This window comes from Mobula birostris, chromosome 13 (assembly GCF_030028105.1).
Source record: "Mobula birostris isolate sMobBir1 chromosome 13, sMobBir1.hap1, whole genome shotgun sequence".
In the NCBI taxonomy this organism is placed as follows: domain Eukaryota; kingdom Metazoa; phylum Chordata; class Chondrichthyes; order Myliobatiformes; family Myliobatidae; genus Mobula; species Mobula birostris.
Window position 1 is genome coordinate 56,893,281 of NC_092382.1, and position 20,931 is coordinate 56,914,211.

Sequence of the window (20,931 nt, forward strand, 5' to 3'; positions counted from 1 at the left end):
ATTTGCTCAGTAAACTAAACTTGTGACACACTACAGGGTTCACACTGGGGAGGAAGTTTCAATAAGCTGCATACCGGATATTTGTCCATCACCGTTGCTGAATGCAATTTCGAGAGTGACTGTTGGTGCTGAACTCTGCAATTATTGCTGCTGGTCACCACACCCAGTTCTGCACCATCATCACCCAGGGCATGCCCTTTTCTCACTGTTGCCATCAGGTGGGAGATACAGAAGCCTGAGGGCACACACTCAGTGATTCAGGAACAGCTTCTTCCCTTCTGCCATCCGATTCCTGAATGGACTTTGAAAGCTTTGGACACTTTTTTAATATGCAGCATTTGTGTTTTTACACATTTTAATAATGTATTCATTATGCATAATTGATTTACTTGTTTATTTACTATGTTCTAATTTATGTATTATATTATTATCTATGCCAAAATATGTATTGCATTGAACTGCTGCTGCTAAATCAACAAATTTCACTTAAAATGCCGGTGATAATAAACCTGAAACCTGAAACCCTGGTCACTGGGCATGGGAGGAGTTACTTCTGCTACACATTCACCTTTAATGGGACTGGAGTTTAATATTCTGGATCTGAGACAATAAATCAGTTCTATTGTAAACTCTGTCTCTGGTACTTAGTGAATTTATAACACACCCTGTGTACAGTAAAGAGTCAACTCAGGCCGGCTGGACCCTGCCAGTGATTCTGTTCCATGACAGTCCTTTTCAGTCCTCCCCTGTTGTTCCCCTCTCGCTCTCCCTGTGATGATGGGTTCCAAAAGTCTCCACTCTGTGGGTGAAGAGGTTCCCCTTGAATTTTCTGCAGACTGAAGAAGTCAAGTTGACTGCAGTTCTGTCTGAGATGTTCTTCACCACTCAAATCTCTGGGCTGAGGAAGAATGACATTGGTAGTTAACCTCCTTATTCATGGCTCATTTCCACATTATGGGTCATTTTCCCTGCTTCTGAAGTGTTTACATAGAATAACGTACAGCACCATACAGGCCCTTCAGCCTGCAAAGTTGTGCCAAACATGCCCCTACCTTAGAAATTACTAGGGTTACCCATAACTGTTTCTAAGCTCCATGTACCAATCCAAAAGTCTCTTAAAATACCCTATAGTGTCCGCCTCCCCCACTGTTGCCGGCAGCCCATTTCATGCACTCACCACTCTCTGCGTACAAATCTTACCCCCAACGTCTCCTCTGTACCGACTCCCAAGCTTTATACCTACTCCCTGTGCCCTCTTGTGGCAGCCATTTCAGGCCTGGGGAAAAGCCCATGACTATCCACACAATCAATGGCTCTCATCATCTTTTACACCTCTATCAGGTCACCTCTCATCTTCCTTCGCTCTGAGGAGAAAAGGCTGAGTTCAGTCAACCTGTTTTCATAAGGCATGCTCCCCAATCCAGGCGACATCCCTGTAAATCTCCTCTGCACCCTTTCTTTTGTTTCCACATCCTTCCTGTAGTGAGGTGACCAGAACTGAGCACAGTACTCCAAGTGGGTTTTGACCAAGGTCCAATATAGCTGCAACATTACCTCTCGGCTCTGAAATTCAATTCCACGATTGATGAAGGCCAATACACCGTATGCCTTCTTAACCACAGAGTCCACCTGTGCAGCTGCTTTGAGCGTCCTATTGACTTGGACCCCAAGATCCCTCTGATCCTCCACAATGCCAAGAGTCTTACCATTGATACTACATTCTGTCATCATATTTGACCTACCAAAATGAACCATTTCACACTTGTCTGGGTTGAACTCCATCTGCCACCTCTCAGCCCAGTTTTGCATCCTATCAATGTCCCACTGTAACCTCTGACAGGCCTCCACACTCTCCACAACACCCCCAACCTCTGTGTCATCAGCAAACTTACTAACCCACCCCTTCAATTCCTCATCCAGGTTACTTCTAAAAATCACGAAGAGTAAGGGTGTGAACAGATAACTGAGGCACACAGCTGGGCAACGACCTCCTGGTTGTGCCCAGCTGGGGATCAGCATTTCTGGATTTGGTGTTGTGCAATAAACGGAATGAGATCACCTAAGGTAAAAGAACCCTGAGGGGAAAGCGATCATAATATAACAGAATTCATCCTGAAATTTGTGAGGGAGAAGCTAAGGTGAGATGTATCAGTACAACTGTGGAATAAGGACAATTACAGAGGCATGAGAGAGGAACTGGCCAAATTTGATAGGGAGAAAAACACTGGCAGGGATGACGACAAAGCATCAATGGCTGTAATTACGGGAAGCAATTCTGAAGACACAGGATATATACGTTCCGAAAAGGAAGAACTATTCTAAAGACAACATCATACAACCACGGCTGATGAGAAGGCAAAGCCAACGTAAAAGCCAAAGGGAGGGCAGATAACAGAGCAAAAACTGGTGGGAAGTTAGATGATTGGGAAACTTTTCTATACCAACAAGAGGCAACTAAAAAAGTAATTAAGAAATGAAGGATGGAATATGAAGCTAGCTTATTACATTAAACATGATACCAAATGTTTCTTCAGATACATAAAGTGTAAAAGAGAGGCAAGAGTGGGTATCGAACCAGGGGAATCGATGCCTGGGGAGGGTGGGGTGAGTAGTAATTGGGGACAAGGAGATGGCGGGTGAACTGAATTAGTACTTCATATCAGTCTTCATTGTGGAAGCAACCAACGGAAAGGTGGAAGTCCAGATGTCCGTGGTCAGAAGTGTGTGAAGTTGCCATTACTCGAGAGAAGGTTCCTGGGAAACAGAAAAGGTCTGAAGGTAAATAGATACCTGGACCAGATGGTGTACATCCCAGATTTTTGCAAGAGGCAGCCGAAGAGATTGTGGAGCTATTAGTAATGATGTTTCAAGAATCAATGAAGTCTGATATGGTTGCGGAAGACTCCAAATTTGGAAATATCACTCTGCTATTCAAGAAGGGAGAGAAATAGAAGAACAGAAGTTTTAGGACAGTTAGTCTGACCTCATTGGTTGGGTAGATATTAGTGTCAGTTGTTCGGGATGTGTTCTCAGGGCACTTTGAGGCACATAATAAAATCGGCCTTCAGCATGTTTGCCTCAAGGGAAAATCTTGCCTGAACAGTGTGTTGAAATTGTTTGAATTTATTGAAGTGGTAATAGCAAGATAGACAAAGGAGAATCGGTTGATCATGTGAACCTGCAGTTTCACAGGGTGTTTCACAAGGTGCCACACATGAGGCTGGTTAACAAGTTATGAGCCCATGATATTACAGGTGTTGCATACCTCATGGGTGTCTTGTGACTGTCTTATGACCATGATGATACAATGATACAAAGATTGGAGGTGTAGTAGACAGTGAGGAAGGTTTTCGGAGCCTGCAGAGGGACTTGGACCAGATGGAAAAATGGGCTGAAAAATGGCAGATGGAGTTTAATACAGACAAGTGTGAGGTATTGCATGTTGGAAGGACAAACCAAGGTAGAACATACAGGGTTAATGGTAAGGCACTGAGGAGTGCAGTAGAACAGAGGGATCTGGGAATACAGATACAAAATTCCCTAAAAGTGGTGTCACAAGTAGATAGGGTCGTAAAGAGAGCTTTTGGTACATTGGCCTTTATTAATCAAAGTATTGAGTATAAGAGCTGGAATGTTATGATGAGGTTGTATAAGGCATTGGTGATGCCGAATCTGAAGTATTGTGTTCAGTTTTGGTCACCAAATTACAGGAAGGATATAAATAAGGTTGAAAGAGTGCAGAGAAGGTCTACAAGCATGTTGTCAGGACTTGAGAAACTCAGTTACAGAGAAAGGTTGAATAGGTTAGGATTTTATTCCCTGGAGCGTAGAAGAATGAGGGGAGATTTGATAAAGGTATATAAAATTATGATGGGTATAGATAGAGTGAATGCAAGCAGGCTTTTTCCACTGAGGCAAGGGGAGAAAAAAAAAACAGAGGACATGGGTTTAGGGTGAGGGGGGAAAAGTTTAAAGGGAACATTAGGGGGGGATTCTTCACACAGAGAGTGGTGGGAGTATGGAATGAGCTGCCAGATGAGGTGGTAAATGCGGGTTCTTTTTTAACATTTAAGAATAAATTGGGCAGATACATGGATGGGAGGTGTATGGAGGGATATGGTCCGTGTGCAGGTCAGTGGGACTAGGCAGAAAATGGTTCGGCACAGCCAAGAAGGGCCAAAAGGCCTGTTTCTGTGCTGTAGTTTCTATGGTTCTATGATGTAATTAATAATGTGATGAGCATGATGTAATCGTCTTGTGGAGGTCACATGATGTAATTTTCCCACCGATGTGAGGTCACCTGATGACATGTTCTCACCAGGTATATAAAGAGAGACCTCTGGTGCGATGTAGTTAGTTTTTCCAGTTGAGTTTTAAGTTTAGTTTGTTATTTAATTCGTCAGATATTCTGTTATGCTGCATATTCGTTTAGTTTCCCTCTAAAGTGGAGTTCTATTTTCTATTGTTAGTAGTATTGGAGAGTGAAGACCTTACTAAAATACAGGAACTCACAGAGTTAAGTAAAGCTGATGTCGTTCGGCTATATTGGAGAGGATCGACATTTATTGAATCTTTGTTCAAGAAATAGTGACCTGCATCTGACATATCCTCTGCTAAAGCAGGAAGAATTGTGCAGTAACTATTCTCCAGAGGAAAAGGTCAGTTCCTTTAAACCATTTTATTTCCGTCGCCGTGAATCCTGCGGACAAGGCAGGTTCCGGCTGGGATCAGCAGTAATGTCACGTCCTCGAGGAATTCTTCACTTTCGGAAAGTCTCTCCTAACTGACTGTATAAATCTCTCGGACTTTTGAATTTACCATTCTAAGAACTGGGTTCGAATTTACCACTTTAAGAACTGTTTTCGCATTTACCCTTTTAAGAACTGTTTCAGAGTTGCCGTAGATCAGTTAACTTCCGATTAAGTTAGTCGTTTAAATACATTTCGCTACTTTTGAGCAGAGATTAATAAATGTTTGTTTGTTTTTATAAAACCTGACTCAATTCTATATTCATTGTTACCGGTCACTTGACATGGGAAAGATTATTGCATGGATAAAACAGTGGCTGATTGGCAGATGCAAAGGATAGTAATAACGGGGATGTTTTCTGGTTGGCTGCCGGTGACTAGCAATGTTCCACAGGACTTGGATGACAGAATTAATAGCTGTATTGCAAAGTTTGCCGATCATATCAAGAGAGCTGAAGGGCCAGGTAGTTTTGAGGAATCAGAGAGGCTATAGAGGACTTCGGCGTTTAGAGGAAAGGGCGTAAATGAAGCAGATGGAATACCGTGTCCCGAAGTGTATAGCCATGCACATTCGGGAAAGAAATACCGAATACACTATTTTCCAAATAGTCTAAACTTGGCGGCACTTGTGCAGGATTCCTTAAAGGATAATTTGTAGGTTGAGTCGGTGGTGAGGAAGCCACCAAGTCCTAGCCCAGATCCTGAGTCCCAGCCTAGTCCAGGGCCTGACTCCTTGTGTTGTCATGGTCTGGTCCGTGAAGTCCGCATTCCGGTTCACGGTCCGGTCCGTGGACTCAGGACACTGGGTCTTCCAGCTGTCCCTTGTTTGGTTGAGTTAATCATGGGCACCTGATTCCCATCTTTCAGCTTGGAATATAAGTAGCCTTGGGGTTGAGTATGAGCTGCTGGTTTGTCTCGTTAGTCCCCTTTGGAGCAACCTGCTGATGGAAGGCTAGTGAAACCATCCGTGATCTCTAGGCCTGGTTGGAGGACCAACGCTTCATTTATCCTTGTTGCCACTTGTCAGAGCAGTCATCGTGGTATGGATTGGCCGTTTCTGTAGCCAGCCAAGGTTGCTGACTGCCACGAGACTCAGAGCCACCCCAGATTGAGCTCTTTTCCTGTCCTTGCCTCTGTTGAGTAAGCCAGGCCGTAATTGCCGTTACCCTGTGGTTGGTTCTGTCCCTTCCTGTACCTTGTCTCCATTGGGTAAGCAGGCCATTTGCCGTTACCCTGTGGTTGGTTCTGTCCCTTCCTGTACCTTGTCTCCATTGGGTAAGCAGGCCATTTGCCGTTACACTGCGGTTGGGTCGGCCCCTTCCTGTCCTTACGTCCGTGGGGTGAAGTTCCGTGTCCTGCCCAGGAGTTCCATGTCCTGCCCAGGAGAAGGTCCAAGAATCCAGGCCTCGAAGATCACAACCCAAGCTCCAAGAACACAAGCCTCGAAGATCCCAAGCCAAGCTCCAAGAAAACAAGCCTCGAAGACCTAAGACCCCAGCCTGCATCAAAGCTCAGGGCCCAGGACCCCAGCCTGCAGCCAAGCTCAGGGCCCAGGACCCCAGCCTGCAGCCAAGCTCAGGGCCCAGGACCCCAGCCTGCAGCCAAGCTCAGGGCCCAGGACCCCAGCCTGCAGCCAAGCTCAGGGCCCAGGACCCCAGCCTGCAGCCAAGCTCAGGGCCCAGGACCCCAGCCTGCAGCCAAGCTCAGGGCCCAGGACCCCAGCCTGCAGCCAAGCTCAGGGCCCAGGACCCCAGCCTGCAGCCAAGCTCAGGGCCCAGGACCCCAGCCTGCAGCCAAGCTCAGGGCCCAGGACCCCAGCCTGCAGCCAAGCTCAGGACCCAGGGCCCCAGCCTGCAGCCAAGCTCAAGGCCCAGGACCCCAGCCTGCAGCCAAGCTCAGGGCCCAGGACCCCAACCTACAGCCAAGCTCAGGGCCCAGGACCCCAGCCTGCAGCCAAGCTCAGGGCCCAGGACCCCAGCCTGCAGCCAAGCTCAAGGTCCAGGACCCCAGCCTGCATCCAAGCTCAGGACCCAGGACGCCAGCCTGCAGCCAAGCTCAAGGCCCAGGGCCCCAGCCTGCAGCCAAGCTCAAGGCCCAGGGCCCCAGCCTGCAGCCAAGCTCAAGGCCCAGGACCCCAGCCTGCAGCCAAGCTCAAGGCCCAGGACCCCAGCCTGCAGCCAAGCTCAAGGCCCAGGACCCCAGCCTGCAGCCAAGCTCAAGGTCCAGGACCCCAGCCTGCAGCCAAGCTCAAGGCCCAGGACCCCAGCCTGTCTCCCAGCTCAGGCCTGTAGACCCCAGCCTCGTCTTGCTCTGAAGCCATGTCATGTCCTTGCCTGGTTCTGGAGTCTGAGCCCGAGGCAAGACCCAGGTTCTGGGTCTTTGTCCAGTCTTGTGCTCGGAATCGAAGCCTTGTCTCCTAGTCCATGGTTTCTAGTCCTGGTCCCACTTTCTTAAACCCAAGTCTGCATTCTTGTCCCTGCTTCTTGCCTGTATCCTGTCACGTCCCTAATCTAATTGAGTCCTGTTCCTTGTACTTCAGTGTCTGTGTCTTCCATTTACGTCCGTTCCGAACGCCCCCGTTGTGACATGTCCAGTGCGCTTATTCCCGCTTCCGTTTTGCTCTTCCTGTAACGAGTAATGGAGTCAATTTTGTTAACCCTACTACAAAACGTGTTTGTGACCTGTATTTGGGTCCGCCCCGGTTCCCCCATTATGACAGAAGGCAGGCAAGTCTCCCGGACAGATAGTGTACATTCAAGGGTTTAGAAACAATTAGCTGAAGAGTTTGTGCAGACATTCGGGTCATAGAGCAGTACAGCACAGAGTAATGCCATACGGCCAGTCTAGTCTGTGCCAACCCATCAATCTGCCGAATTCCAGCAACTTCCACCGTGACCATATCCCCCATACCCCTCTCATCCATGAACCCATCCAAACTTCTCTTAAATGTTGAAATCCAACCGGCCACTTGCTCTTGCAGCCCATTCCACAATATCACCCGCTCTGAGCGAAGGAGCTCCCCCTCATTTCTTAAAGAATGAGCCATGATCTTTGAAGAATCACTAGATTTGGGAATGGTTATGGTGGACTAGAAAGTTGCAAATGCCACTCCATTCTTTAAGAGGGGAGGGAGGCATAAGAAATGAAATTACAGGACAGTTAGTCTGACCTCAGTAGTTGGGAAGATGTTGGAGTCCATTAACGATGAGGTTTCAGGGTACTTGGAGCGGATGATAAAGTACAGCCAAAGTCGGCATGGTTTTCCTCGGGAGAAATATTCCCAGATAAATCTGTTGGAATTCTGTGGTGAAATAAGAACAGCGGTGAATGTTGTTTGTTTGGATTTTCAGATGGTCTTTAACAAACAAGGTGCTGCACCTGAGGCTGATTAACAAGGCCACAGCTCATGGTATTTGGTGTTTTTGTGCCTGTTCCCGCTGGAGCTTAGAGGGGGAGTTCCCGAATACTGAAAAGCCGAGATAGGGAGGATGTGGACAGGATGTTTCCCTTAAGGCAGAGCCCAGGACCGGGGGCACACCCCCAAACTACAGGGAAATCAATTCAGAAGGGAGATGAGGAGGAAGTCTTGTGGTAATATGTTTATTCAACACGGCCGTGACTGATCTATGCTTCTGTGCCCATTCCCCTCTATCTCCACCTCAAATGTACCCAGACACCCGCCTTCACGCCCTCGGGGCAGCGAATCTTAAGAAAAACCTACACTCAACTCAGCTAGGTAGATAGATAAACACGTCACTGATCCTAAAAGAAATTACAAGGAAGATTTAGAATTCCAATAATTTCCATACATCTCAATTTAAAATGAGCAGCCCTTTTCGATTCCTGTCCGCTTCTCTCCCACTGATCAACAGAGGTATCAAATCGCCCGTCTCTTTACTTCGCTTATCTCCACCGTCTCAATCCCTGGTTTCTATCTCAGTTTAACTCCCCATCATCCTTCCATCCCATATTCCCTCCAATCTCTCTCCTCTGTCATTCCCTCCAACGCCACTCTCTGCTCCCTCACTCGCTCCCCATGTATTTCTCACCCACGTCCATTTCACTTCCCGCCATTCTCTCCGCTCACTGGTTGTTTCCGCCGTCTCTCTCCCCTCTGTTTCTCGCCTCGGACACTTCCCTCCCAACTCTCCTCAGTCTGTCCCGTTCACTCTCCCTCCACCAGTCTCCCTCTTCCTCTTGGTTCTCTCTCCCTCAGTGTCTGCTTCATCCGACTCCGAATGTCAGTGAGTTCCGATGTCCAGACAGAACACCAAGGCTGGTTGCCTTGTCGACAATTGTGTCTCTGTCACCATCGCACATTGTGACGTGGGATGGGGTGCTATCCTGGTGTGAACACGGGCCGAGATTCAGTGTCAGTCTGTCATGGTTGGGGGGCGGGGGGCAGCGGGTGATGATGGTGGTGCTTTGGAGACAGAAAGGGGAGAAGTGAGAGTGATAGAAAGTTAAGGTGAGCGGAGTAAGAGAGGGAGGTGAGGGAGACGGAATGGGTGTAAAAGTGTGAGCGGAGAGGAGGAGAGGAGGAAGGGGAGAGTAAGAGAAGATGGAGGAGAGAAACAGGATGGTGTGCTGAGGAGTGAGAGGAGGGTGAAGGGTAGGGAGGAAAGGAGTGACAGATAAAGTGAGCTCACTATGGAGAGAGGAGGTAGCGAGATGTTGAGGGAGCTGAGGACACTCAGACACAGTGTTGGGGGAGTTCCACTCCCTCTGTCCCACTCACAGTCAATCATCTAAGGATATATATCCATCAACGAAAGCAGGATCCAACACGGTGCGAGCATGTGCTATTCTGAACTGAAATGAAAGCTTAAACCAGAAATATGAAGAAACTATCACAATAAAACAGTGATTACCTCTGGGGGTAATGACGTGTCCGAAGATGCCTTTAGGAGCAAATAACGATCACCGGGCGGGGGGCGGGCGTTCAGGATTATTGGTGGAGCGGTCAGCGACCCCCCCCCTCCCAACTTGAGGCATCAGACCTGACCGACCTTTAGTAGAGCAGGCACTTCCAAAACAGGATGTGGCGCTGAGACACAGGAAGAAGCAAAGCACTGCAGGCCTTGAGCCGTCATCGGCAACCTCTCTTCAATCTCGGCCGACCTTACCAACCTCACAGAAACGAGGGTGCTCGACGGTTCCCCTTGACTCGCGGCACTAGGGGTGAAATAGGCTGGGAAACACTGCTACAGAAGGAAGAGTTAGACAATAGATGAGCATAAACGTCCGTGGATGAGATCCCCACGATGTGAGCAAACGAGAAGAGCGTCCAACGTCAGGCTGAAAGCTGGAGTCCTCTTCCCAGAAACTGAGTGGTTCCTTGTGTCAATACAGGACCGGGCAGATGACACAAAAATAACAAAACTGCACATTAAAAGTCTAACAAGTTCAAGACGAAGTGTGTTGTGCCTCTCTCACAAACGCTTATTTATGGGGTAACTCAGTCCAAGTTCAGAGAGCAGCTCATTAGCGCGGCGAAATACCCACTCACGTCAATTGTTCAACTACTTAATAAACAAAAGAACTAATCTTCTCAGAGGGGGTTGTGGTGATTTCCATCTTGACACTGCAGAACTGACACGGGAGAATATGGTAGCAGGGAGAGTAAAACTGTTTTAAAGCCCGAGAGAGGCAAAACACAGGAAAATACACATTCACACCTTCAGACCGCGACATACACCTCCAACCAATTATTGAACTCACCCTACTTTTTATGTTTATTTCCCCACCATATTCCGGCTCCTGTAACCGCCACAACCCTTTCGGTAATGATAAAGCGGGAGAGGATCCGGGGACATTCAAGTCCTAATCGGCAAAATTGCACCTGGCAGCGGACCCAGATGCAAGACACAGACACTGCAGTTCTAGGAACAGGACTAGGTTTGTCAAGAAAGCTAGGGGAGTCAGGAAGGAACGAAGCAGGACATGGACACAGACCCTGGACGAGGCAAGGACACCGCGCCTGGGCTAGGACTAAGACTAGGAAAGCGGGACCAGGACAAGGAACTTGGAACTAGGAGCCTGGGCTAGGACTCCCGAGCCAGAGACTGGACAGGGACAAGGAACCTAGGTCTTGAATCGGGCTTGGACCCCGGATCTCGGCGAGGACGAGACGTGGCTACAGGACTGGACGTGGAACTCTTGCACAGGACGAGGCACATGGACAAGACGAGAACACAAAGTCTTGACTTGGACAGGACGAGGTTCTTGGACTAGACGAGGTACTCCAGGGAAGGACGAGGATCTTGGACTAGTTTTGTCTCGGCTCTTGGACTCGGCTTAGTGAAGCTCTTGGGTACGGGGCCGGGACCCCTACTTGGAGCGCAGGACCGGGACCCTTTCTTGGACGCAGGGCCGAGATGACTGCCGAGGATTCGGATGCGAGCGATCCAGCACAGGACGAGGAATCTCCAGCACCGAGGTGGCGAAGTACTCCTGGGCTGGACGAGGCACTAGAACTGGGTGAGGACACGAAGCGCAGATATGGACAAGGCTGGAACACAGATCCTGGACTTGGTCTTGAAGCACAGGACCACAGTGCCTGAGACTTGAAACACAGAAACAGAGAACACAGAACCAGGACCCCTCCTTGGGAACAGGTCATAGGGCCGGGACTCGTCTTAGACACGGACACTAAACACGGAGGCAAGAAGAGACAGTTCCAAACTCAACCATAGATAGTTCCTTATCTTGGCGTGGCAAGGCTCTGGTCTCACTGCAGCTGTTGAACTTGACGGGCATACTGACGAGGTTGTAGGCGAAAGTTTCAGGCGGCAGGAAGAGGGAAGGGAACAGTCCAGCAAACAATCCCTGGTTCGCAGAGCTACTTGCGTGCCAGACCGAAATGAGAATCAGGTGCCTCAATTAAGGCACCAACCGAACAAGGGGGAAAACAGGAAACCTGGAACATGGATCGATGGACCGGATCGTGAACCGGAATGCAGACTTCATGGACCGGACCATGACAGAAATGAAAAAGAAAGTCAACAGTCTGCACGAACTTACAGTACTTGTCCTTCATATTAGATAAACCTGTCAAGGAGAAATGATTAACACTACTGAACTCCTGGATTTGGTTTATAATTGGACAAATCTCCATGGAGCAACTAAATGCTTACTCTGCTTCAAGGAAAAATGTCACATCGCTTCCTGATTTTTTCATAAATTTCCACCCGTGCAAACTGCACGTTGAAGCTGCCCTGTATTCACCACAGTACAATCGCATGTTTAACGTTGTTTTTATTTTTTCTCAGTTAAAACTGGTAAAACATGAAGTATGGACATAGACAAGGAACTCATTTCTCAGTTGCGATGAATGTTCAGCCTTTTCTAGCAGTGTTTATTATTGTCCGGCAGGTCCAATTGTTTAACGTTATTGTGTAGTGATTTTGGGATGACACCAGTCATATAGAAACATAGAAACATAGAAAACCTACAGCACAATACAGGCCCTTCGGCCCACAAAGTTATGCCGAACATGTCCCTACCTTAGAAATTACTCGGCTTACCCATAGCCCTCTATTTTTCTAAGCTCCATGTACCTATCCAAAAGTCTCTTAAAAGACCCTATCTTATCCGCCTCCACCACCGTTGCTGGCAGCCCATTCCACCCACTCACTGCTCTGCATAAAAAAACCTACCCCTGACATCTCCTCTGTACCTTCTCCCCAGCACCTTAAACCTGTGTCCTCTTGTGGCAACCATTTCAGCCCCGGGAAAAAGCCTCTGAATATCCACACGATCAATGCATACACTACAATTGGGACAATGTTTACCCTGCTCATGAATCGCAGACTTTCATTTTCCACTATCAATTCAGCATATTCCTGGTGATTTTCTCATACTGATTTCTGTGTGTTGTGTGTAGGAGTTGCTGTACCTATCAAGTAAATTGTCTTTGCATGTTTACCCTGTGATATCCGGACAGGGATCATGTATCGCCCTATCTGGACAACAAATCTTTCAAAAGTGTTGCTTCCTCAGATTTTTTTTTTTATTTATGATAGACTGCTTGAAGATTAACATAAATATAAATTCAGACTACTTGTATCACGTAGGAATTTGGAGAAATAACAAATTAACTTTTATCGACTATAATATGTTTAATTGCTTAATGGTGCTGATGCTTTGCAAAAGTTCAACTAAGTTAAACATATTTTGTTTATGATTTTCATTTGTACTCAGTGTCTGAGGCTTCTCGCTTAAGTATCCAACAATAATTCGCCAGCATTGATGGATTCCAGTTGCCCTGGCAACTTTTCTCCATGACCGCGATGTCCTGGTGAAACCTTTCACCATGTTCGTCACAAACAGCACCGAGATTTGCAGGGAAGAAGTCTAAATGGGAGTGCAGAAAATGAACCTTTAGTGACATGTTGCATTTCATGGTTTCATATGCTTGAAGCATGCTTTCAACCAGCTGCATGTAGCATGGTGCTCTGTAGATGCCGAGAAAAAAAAGATCAACAACTTCCTTGAATGCCTTCCATATGATTTTCTCCGGTCCCAGTAGAAATTCTTCAAATTGCCTGTCATTGATGTACAAGATAATAAGAGGAATAGATAAAGTGGATAGCCAGCGCCTCTTCCCCAGGGCACCACTGCTCAATACAAGAGGACATGGCTTTAAGGTAAGGGGTGGGAATTTCAAGGGGGATATTAGAGAAAGGTTTTTTACTCAGAGAGTGGTTGGTGCGTGGAATGCACTGTCTGAGTCAGTGGTGGAGGCAGATACACTAGTGAAGTTTAAGAGACTACTAGACAGGTATATGGAGGAATCTAAGGTGGGGGCTTATATGGGAGGCAGGGTTTGAAGGTCGGCACAACATTGTGGGCTGAAGGGCCTGTACTGTGCTGTACTATTCTATGTTCTATGTTCTATTGATGACCTGTTTGATTGTGGACCAACAAAAAGGCTTTCCTTAATCTTTGCATCAGTTATTCTGGGAAACATCTGTCTCAAATTTCAAAATCCTTCAGAGTAATTTTTGTGCCTGGAGATAGCAAATTCCATCCTTACAGTCCTGAACCCAATAATTATTACTAAAACCTGTCCTGCCATGCAGCTGCCACGCTGCCTAAGCATGCCCAAGCATGCCTGGACAAGATAAGAAACTTTCCAGCTTACATTGTAGGCAATATTTTAATTGACTTGAATTATGAATTGAAATCATAAACATAAGTTTATTAAAAATGGTGTGTGATAGGGAAATTTCATCATGATTTTCATGATCAGTAGCCCAGAATTCAAAAGATACACCTAGAGGTATTCAGGAAGCAAAATCTTTGTTGTCCAGTGTAATGGGTTGGTCGTAATATAATTGTCAGACTCCAACTCCAAAACGGGATCAGGCGAGAGTTTATAGTAAACTATAGGGTCTTTCATGACTTTGATTCCTAAAGCAAGATTCTGGTGAATGATGCTTGCCACTTGATGGTGCCTGTGTAAGTAACCAGATTGAAATTAATTGTTGTTGGATACTCCAATGTTTCTCGTTTCAATTGACAGATTCTGCTTTGGAGCCCGAGAGAGGCACAGCACACTTCGTCTTGAACTTGTTAGTCTTTTAATGTGCATTTTTGTTATTTTTGTGTCAACTGCCTGGTCCTGTATTGACACAAGGAACCACTCAGTTTCTGGGAAGAGGTCTTCAGTTTGAGCCTGACGTTGGACGCTTTCCTCGTTTGCTCACATTGTGGGAATCTCATCCATGGACAATTACACTCATCTATTGGCTAACTCTTTTTCAATAGCAGTGTTTCCCAACCTATTTCACCCCTAGTGCCGCAAGTCAAGGCGAACTGTCGAGCACCCTCGTTGCTAACTTAAGCATCCCCAACAACGTCCGTGACGTTTGTATGGTCGGACGAGATTGCCGAGTGTCAGATGCGTTGTGATGACGAATGCCCAAGGCCTGCAGTGCTATGCTTCTTCCTGTATCCCAGCGCCACATCTTTTTTTGGAAGTGCCTGTTCTACTAACGGTCGCTCAGGTCTGGTGCTTCAAGTTCGAGACAGATTACCGCCCCATCAGGAATCTTGAACGCCTGGCGAGTGTTATTTGTTCCTAAAGCCATCTTAGGACACGTAACCGCCCCCAGAGGGAATCACTGTTCTACTGTGATGATCTCTTCATCTCTCTGGGTTGGCCTTTCATTTCAGTTCAGAATAGCACATGATCGCAGCGTGCTGAATCCTGTTACATTGATGAAAATACATCTTTAGAAGAGTTACTGTGAGTGGGACAGAGGGAGTGGAACTCCCTCAAAACTGAGTGTGCACAGGTTCCTCAACATCTTGCTCCCTCCTCTCTCCATAGTGCGCTCACTTTATCTGTCACTCCTTTCCTCCCTACCATTCACCATCCTCTCACTCCTCAGCACACCATCCTCTCTGTTTCTCTCCTCCATATTCTCTTACTCTCCCTTTCCTCCTCTCCGCTCACACTTTTACACCCATTCCGTCTCCCTCACCTCCCTCTCTTACTCCGCTCACCTGAACTTTCTGTCACTCTCACTTCTCTTCTCCCCTTTCTGTCTCCAAACCACCACCGTCCTCATCCGCTCCCCCCCCCCCACCCCCCGCCACAACCATGACACCGACACTGAATCTCGGCCCGTGTTCACACCAGGATAGCACCCCGTCCCACGTCACAATGTGCGATGGTGACAGAGACACAATTGTCGACAAGGCAACCAGCCTTGGTGTTCTGTCTGGACATCGGAACTCACTGACATTTGGAGTCGGATGAAGGAGACACGGAGGGAGAGAGAACCAAGGGGAAGAGGGAGACTGGTTGAGGGAGAGTGAGCGGGACAGACTGAGGAGAGTTGGGAGTGAAGTGTCCGAGGCGAGAAACAGAGGGGAGAGAGACGGCGGCGACAACCAGTGAGGGGAGAGAATGGCGGGAAGTGAGATGGACGTGGGTGAGAAATAAATGGGGAGCAAGTGAGGGGGCAGAGAGTGGCGTTGGAGGGATTGACACAGGAGAGAAGTTGGAGGGAATATGGGAGGGAAGAGAGATGGGCAGTGGGAGTTAAACGGGGATGGAAACTAGAGATTGAGATGGTGGGAGATAAACGAGGGTAAGAGACGGACTATTAGATATCTCTGTCGATCAGTGGGAGAGAAGCGGACAGGAATCGAAAAGGGCCGCTCATTTTAAATTGAGACATATGGAAATTATTGGAATTCTAAATCTTCCTTGTAATTTATTTTAGGATCAGTGAAGTGTCTATCTATCTATCTAGCTGAGTTGAATGTACGTTTTTCTTAAGATTCGCTGCCCCGAGGGCGTGAAGGTGGGTGTCTGGGTACATTTGAGGTGGAGATGGAGGGGAATGGGCACAGAAGCATAGATCAGTCACGGCCGTGTTGAATAAACATATTACCACAAGACTTCCTCCTCATCTCCCTTCTGAATTGATTTCCCTGTAGTTTGGGGGTGTGCCCCCAGTCCTGGGCTCTGCCTTAAGGGAAACATCCTGTCCACATCCTCCCTATCTGGGCTTTTCAGTATTCGGGAACTCCCCCTCTAAGCTCCAGCGGGAACAGGCACAAAAACACCAAATACCATGAGCTGTGGCCTTGTTAATCAGCCTCAGGTGCAGCACCTTGTTTGTTAAAGACCATCTGAAAATCCAAACAAACAACATTCACCGCTGTTCTTATTTCACCACAGAATTCCAACAGATTTATCTGGGAATATTTCTCCCGAGGAAAACCATGCCGACTTTGGCTGTACTTTATCATCCGCTCCAAGTACCCTGAAACCTCATCGTTAATGGACTCCAACATCTTCCCAACTACTGAGGTCAGACTAACTGTCCTGTAATTTCATTTCTTATGCCTCCCTCCCCTCTTAAAGAATGGAGTGGCATTTGCAACTTTCTAGTCCGCCATAACCATTCCCAAGTCTAGTGATTCTTCAAAGACCATGGCTCATTCTTTAAGAGGAAAATGAGGGGGAGCTTCTTCGCTCAGAGGTGGTGATATTGTGGAATGGGCTGCCAGAGCAAGTGGCCGGTTGGATTTCAACATTTAAGAGAAGTTTGGATGGGTTCATGGATGAGAGGGGTATGGGGGATATGGTCACGGTGGAAGTTGCTGGAATTTGGCAGATTGATGGGATGGCACAGACTAGACTGGCCGTATGGCATTACTCTGTGCTGTACTGCTCTATGACCCGAATGTCTGCACAAACTCTTCAGCTAATTGTTTCTAAACCCTTGAATGTACACCATCTGTCCGGGAGACTTGCCTGCCTTCTGTCATAATGGGGGAACCGGGGCGGACCCAAATACAGGTCACAAACACGTTTTATAGTAGGGTTAACAAAATTGACTTCATTACTCGTTACAGGAAGAGCAAAACGGAAGCGGGAATAAGCGTACTGGACATGTCACAACGGGGGCGTTCGGAACGGACGTAAATGGAAGACACAGACACTGAAGTACAAGGAACAGGACTCAATTAGATTAGGGACGTGACAGGATACAGGCAAGAAGCAGGGACAAGAATGCAGACTTGGGTTTAAGAAAGTGGGACCAGGACTAGAAACCATGGACTAGGAGACAAGGCTTCGATTCCGAGCCCAAGACTGGACAAAGACCCAGAACCTGGGTCTTGCCTCGGGCTCGGACTCCAGAACCAGGCAAGGACATGACATGGCTTCAGAGCAAGACGAGGCTGGGGTCTACAGGCCTGAGCCGGGAGACAGGCTGGGGTCCTGGGCCTTGAGCTTGGCTGCAGGCTGGGGTCCTGGACCTTGAGCTTGGCTGCAGGCTGGTGTCCTGGGCCCTGAGCTTGGCTGCAGGCTGGGGCCCTGGGCCCTGAGCTTGGCTGCAGGCTGGGGCCCTGGGCCCTGAGCTTGGCTGCAGGCTGGGGCCCTGGGCCCTGAGCTTGGCTGCAGGCTGGGGCCCTGGGCCCTGAGCTTGGCTGCAGGCTGGGGCCCTGGGCCCTGAGCTTGGCTGCAGGCTGGGGTCCTGGGCCCTGAGCTTGGCTGCAGGCTGGGGTCCTGGGCCTTGAGCTTGGTTGCAGGCTGGGGTCCTGGGTCTTGAGCTTGGCTGCAGGCTGGGGTCCTGGGTCCTGAGCTTTGATGCAGGCTGGGGTCCTGGGTCTTGAGCATGGCTGCAGGTTGGGGTCTTGAGCTTGGCTGCAGGCTGGGGTCTTAGATCTTCGAGGCTTGTGTTCTTGGAGCTTGGGTTGTGATCTTCAAGGCCTGGATTCTTGGACCTTCTCCTGGGCAGGACATGGAACTCCTGGGCAGGACAGGGAACTTCACCCCACGGAGGTAAGGACAGGAAGGGGCCGACCCAACCGCAGGGTAACGGCAAATGGCCTGCTTACCCAATGGAGACAAGGTACAGGAAGGGACAGAACCAACCACAGGGTTACGGCAATTACGGCCTGGCTTACCCAACAGAGGCAAAGACAGGAAAAGAGCTCAATCTGGGGTGGCTCTGAGTCTTGTGGCAGTCAGCAACCTTGGCTGGCTACAGAAACAGCCAATCCATATCACGATGACTGCTCTGACGAGTGGCAACAAGGCTCAATGAAGCGTTGGTCCTCCAACCAGGCCTAGAGATCACGGATGGTTTCACTAGCCTTCCATCAGCAGGTTGCTCCAAAGGGGACTAACGAGACAAACCAGCAGCTCATACTCAACCACAAGACTACTTATATTCCAAGCTGAAAGATGGGAATCAGGTGCCCATGATTAACTCAACCAAACAAGGGACAGCTGGAAGACCCAGAGTCCTGAGTCCACGGACCGGACCATGACAACACAAGGACTCAGGCCCTGGACTAGGCTGGGACTCAGGGTCTGGGCTAGGACTCGGTGTCTTCCTCACCGCCGACTCAACCTACAAATTATCCTTTAAGGAATCCTGCACAAGTGCCGCCAAGTTTAGACTATTTGGAAAATAGTGTATTCGGTATTTCTTTCCCCAATGTGCATGGCTATACACTTCGGGACACGGTATTCCATCTGCTTCATTTACGCCCTTTCCTCTAAACGCCAAAGTCCTTTTATAGCCTCTCTGATTCCTCAAAACTACCTGGCCCTTCAGCTCTCTTGATATGATCGGCAAACTTTGCAATACAGCTATTAATTCTGTCATCCAAGTCCTGTGGAACATTGCTAGTCACCGGCAGCCAACCAGAAAACATCCCCGTTATTACTATCCTTTGCATCTGCCAATCAGCCACTGTTTTATCCATGCAATAATCTTTCCCATGTCAAGTGACCGGTAACAATGAATATAGAATTGAGTCAGGTTTTATAAAAACAAACAAACATTTATTAATCTCTGCTCAAAAGTAGCAAAATGTATTTAAACGACTAACTTAATCAGAAGTTAACTGATCTACGGCAACTCTGAAACAGTTCTTAAAAGAGTAAATGCGAAAACAGTTCTTAAAGTGGTAAATTCGAACCCAGTTCTTAGAATGGTAAATTCGAAAGTCCGAGAGATTTATACAGTCAGTTAGGAGAGACTTTCCTAAAGTAAAGAATTCCTCGAGGACGTGACATTACTGCTGACCCCAGCCGGAACCTGCCTTGTCCGCAGGATTCACGGCGACGGAAATAAAATGGTTTAAAGGAACTGACCTTTTCCTCTGGAGAATAGTTACTGCACAATTCTTCCTGCTTTAGCAGATGATATGTCAGATGCAGGTCACTATTTCTTGAACAAAGATTCAATAAAGGTCGATCCTCTCCAAGAGAGCCGAACGACATCAGCTTTACTTGACTCTGTGAGTTCCTGTACTTTAGTAAGGTCTTCACTCTCCAATACTACACACAATAGAAAATAGACCTCCACTTTAGAGGGAAACTAAACGAATATGCAGCATAACAGAGTATCTGACGAATTAAATAACAAACTAAACTTAAAACTCAACTGGAAAAACTAACTACATCGCACCAGAGGTCTCTCTTTATATACCTGGTGAGTACATGTCATCACGTGACCTCACATCGGCGGGAAAATTACATCATGTGACCTCCACAAGACGATTACATCATGCTCATCACGTACTTAATTACATCATAGAAACCATAGAAACTACAGCACAGAAACAGGCCTTTTGGCCCTTCTTGGCTGTGCCGAACCATTTTCTGCCTAGTCCCACTGACCTGCACACGGACCATATCCCTCCATACACCTCCCATCCATGTATCTGTCCAATTTATTCTTAAATGTTAAAAAAGAACCCGCATTTACCAGCTCGTCTGGCAGCTCATTCCATACTCCCACCACTCTCTGTGTGAAGAATCCCCTCCTAATGTTCCCTTTAATCTTTCCCCCCCTCACCCTTAACCCATGTCCTCTGTTTTTTTTTCTCCCCTTGCCTCAGTGGAAAAAGCCTGCTTGCATTCACTCTATCTATACCCATCATAATTTTATATACCTTTATCAAATCTCCCCTCCTTCTTCTACGCTCCAGGGAATAAAGTCCAAACCTATTCAACCTTTCTCTGTAACTGAGTTTCTCAAGTCCTGACAACATGCTTGTAGACCTTCTCTGCACTCTTTCAACCTTATTTATATCCTTCCTGTAATTTGGTGACCAAAACGGAACACAATACTTCAGATTCGGCCTAACCAATGCCTTATACAACCTCATCATAACATTCCAGCTCTTATACACAATACTTTGATTAATAAAGGTCAATGTACCAAAAGCTCTCTTTACAACCCTATCTACTTGTGACACCACTTTTAGGGAATTTTGTATCTGTATTCCCAGATCCCTCTGTTCTACTGCACTCCTCAGTGCCTTACCATTAACCCTGTATGTTCTACCTTGGCTTGTCCTTCCAAAGTGCAATACCTCACACTTGTCTGTATTAAACTCCATCTGCCATTTTTCAGCCCATTTTTCCATCTGGTCCAAGTCCCTCTGCAGGCTCTGAAAACCTTCCTCACTGTCTACTACACCTCCAATCTTTGTATCATTGTATCATCATGGTCATAAGACAGTCACAAGATACCCATGAAGTTTGGAACACCTGTAATATCATGGGCTCATAACTTGTTAACCAGCCTCATGTGTAGCACCTTGTCAAACACCCTCTGAAAGTGCAGGTTCACATCATCAACCGATTCTCCTTTGTCTATCTTGCTATTACCACTTCAATAAATTCAAAGAATTTCAA

The 20,931-nt window shown here is 47.4% G+C and overlaps 1 protein-coding gene across 8 annotated transcripts in view; it reads right to left on the reverse strand.

Moving 5' to 3' along the window:
* Positions 1 to 362: 362 nt before the first annotated feature.
* The window catches only part of LOC140206860 (uncharacterized), a 46,394-nt gene continuing 25,825 nt past the window's right edge, over positions 363 to 20,931 (reverse strand). For 4 of the 8 annotated variants that reach the window (XM_072275108.1, XM_072275106.1, XM_072275107.1 and 1 more), the window contains one exon: positions 19,083 to 19,566. Coding sequence is in view for 4 of the 8 variants with exons in the window: in XM_072275110.1 (XP_072131211.1) it covers positions 683 to 898; positions 7,918 to 8,049; positions 19,381 to 19,566 (534 nt within the window). In the remaining 4 variants the exon portion in view is untranslated. Of the gene's footprint in view, positions 899 to 7,080; positions 7,374 to 7,917; positions 8,050 to 19,082; positions 19,567 to 20,931 lie in introns of those variants that run through there. The other 4 variants (XM_072275110.1, XM_072275104.1, XM_072275103.1 and 1 more) reach the window with 2 other exon arrangements.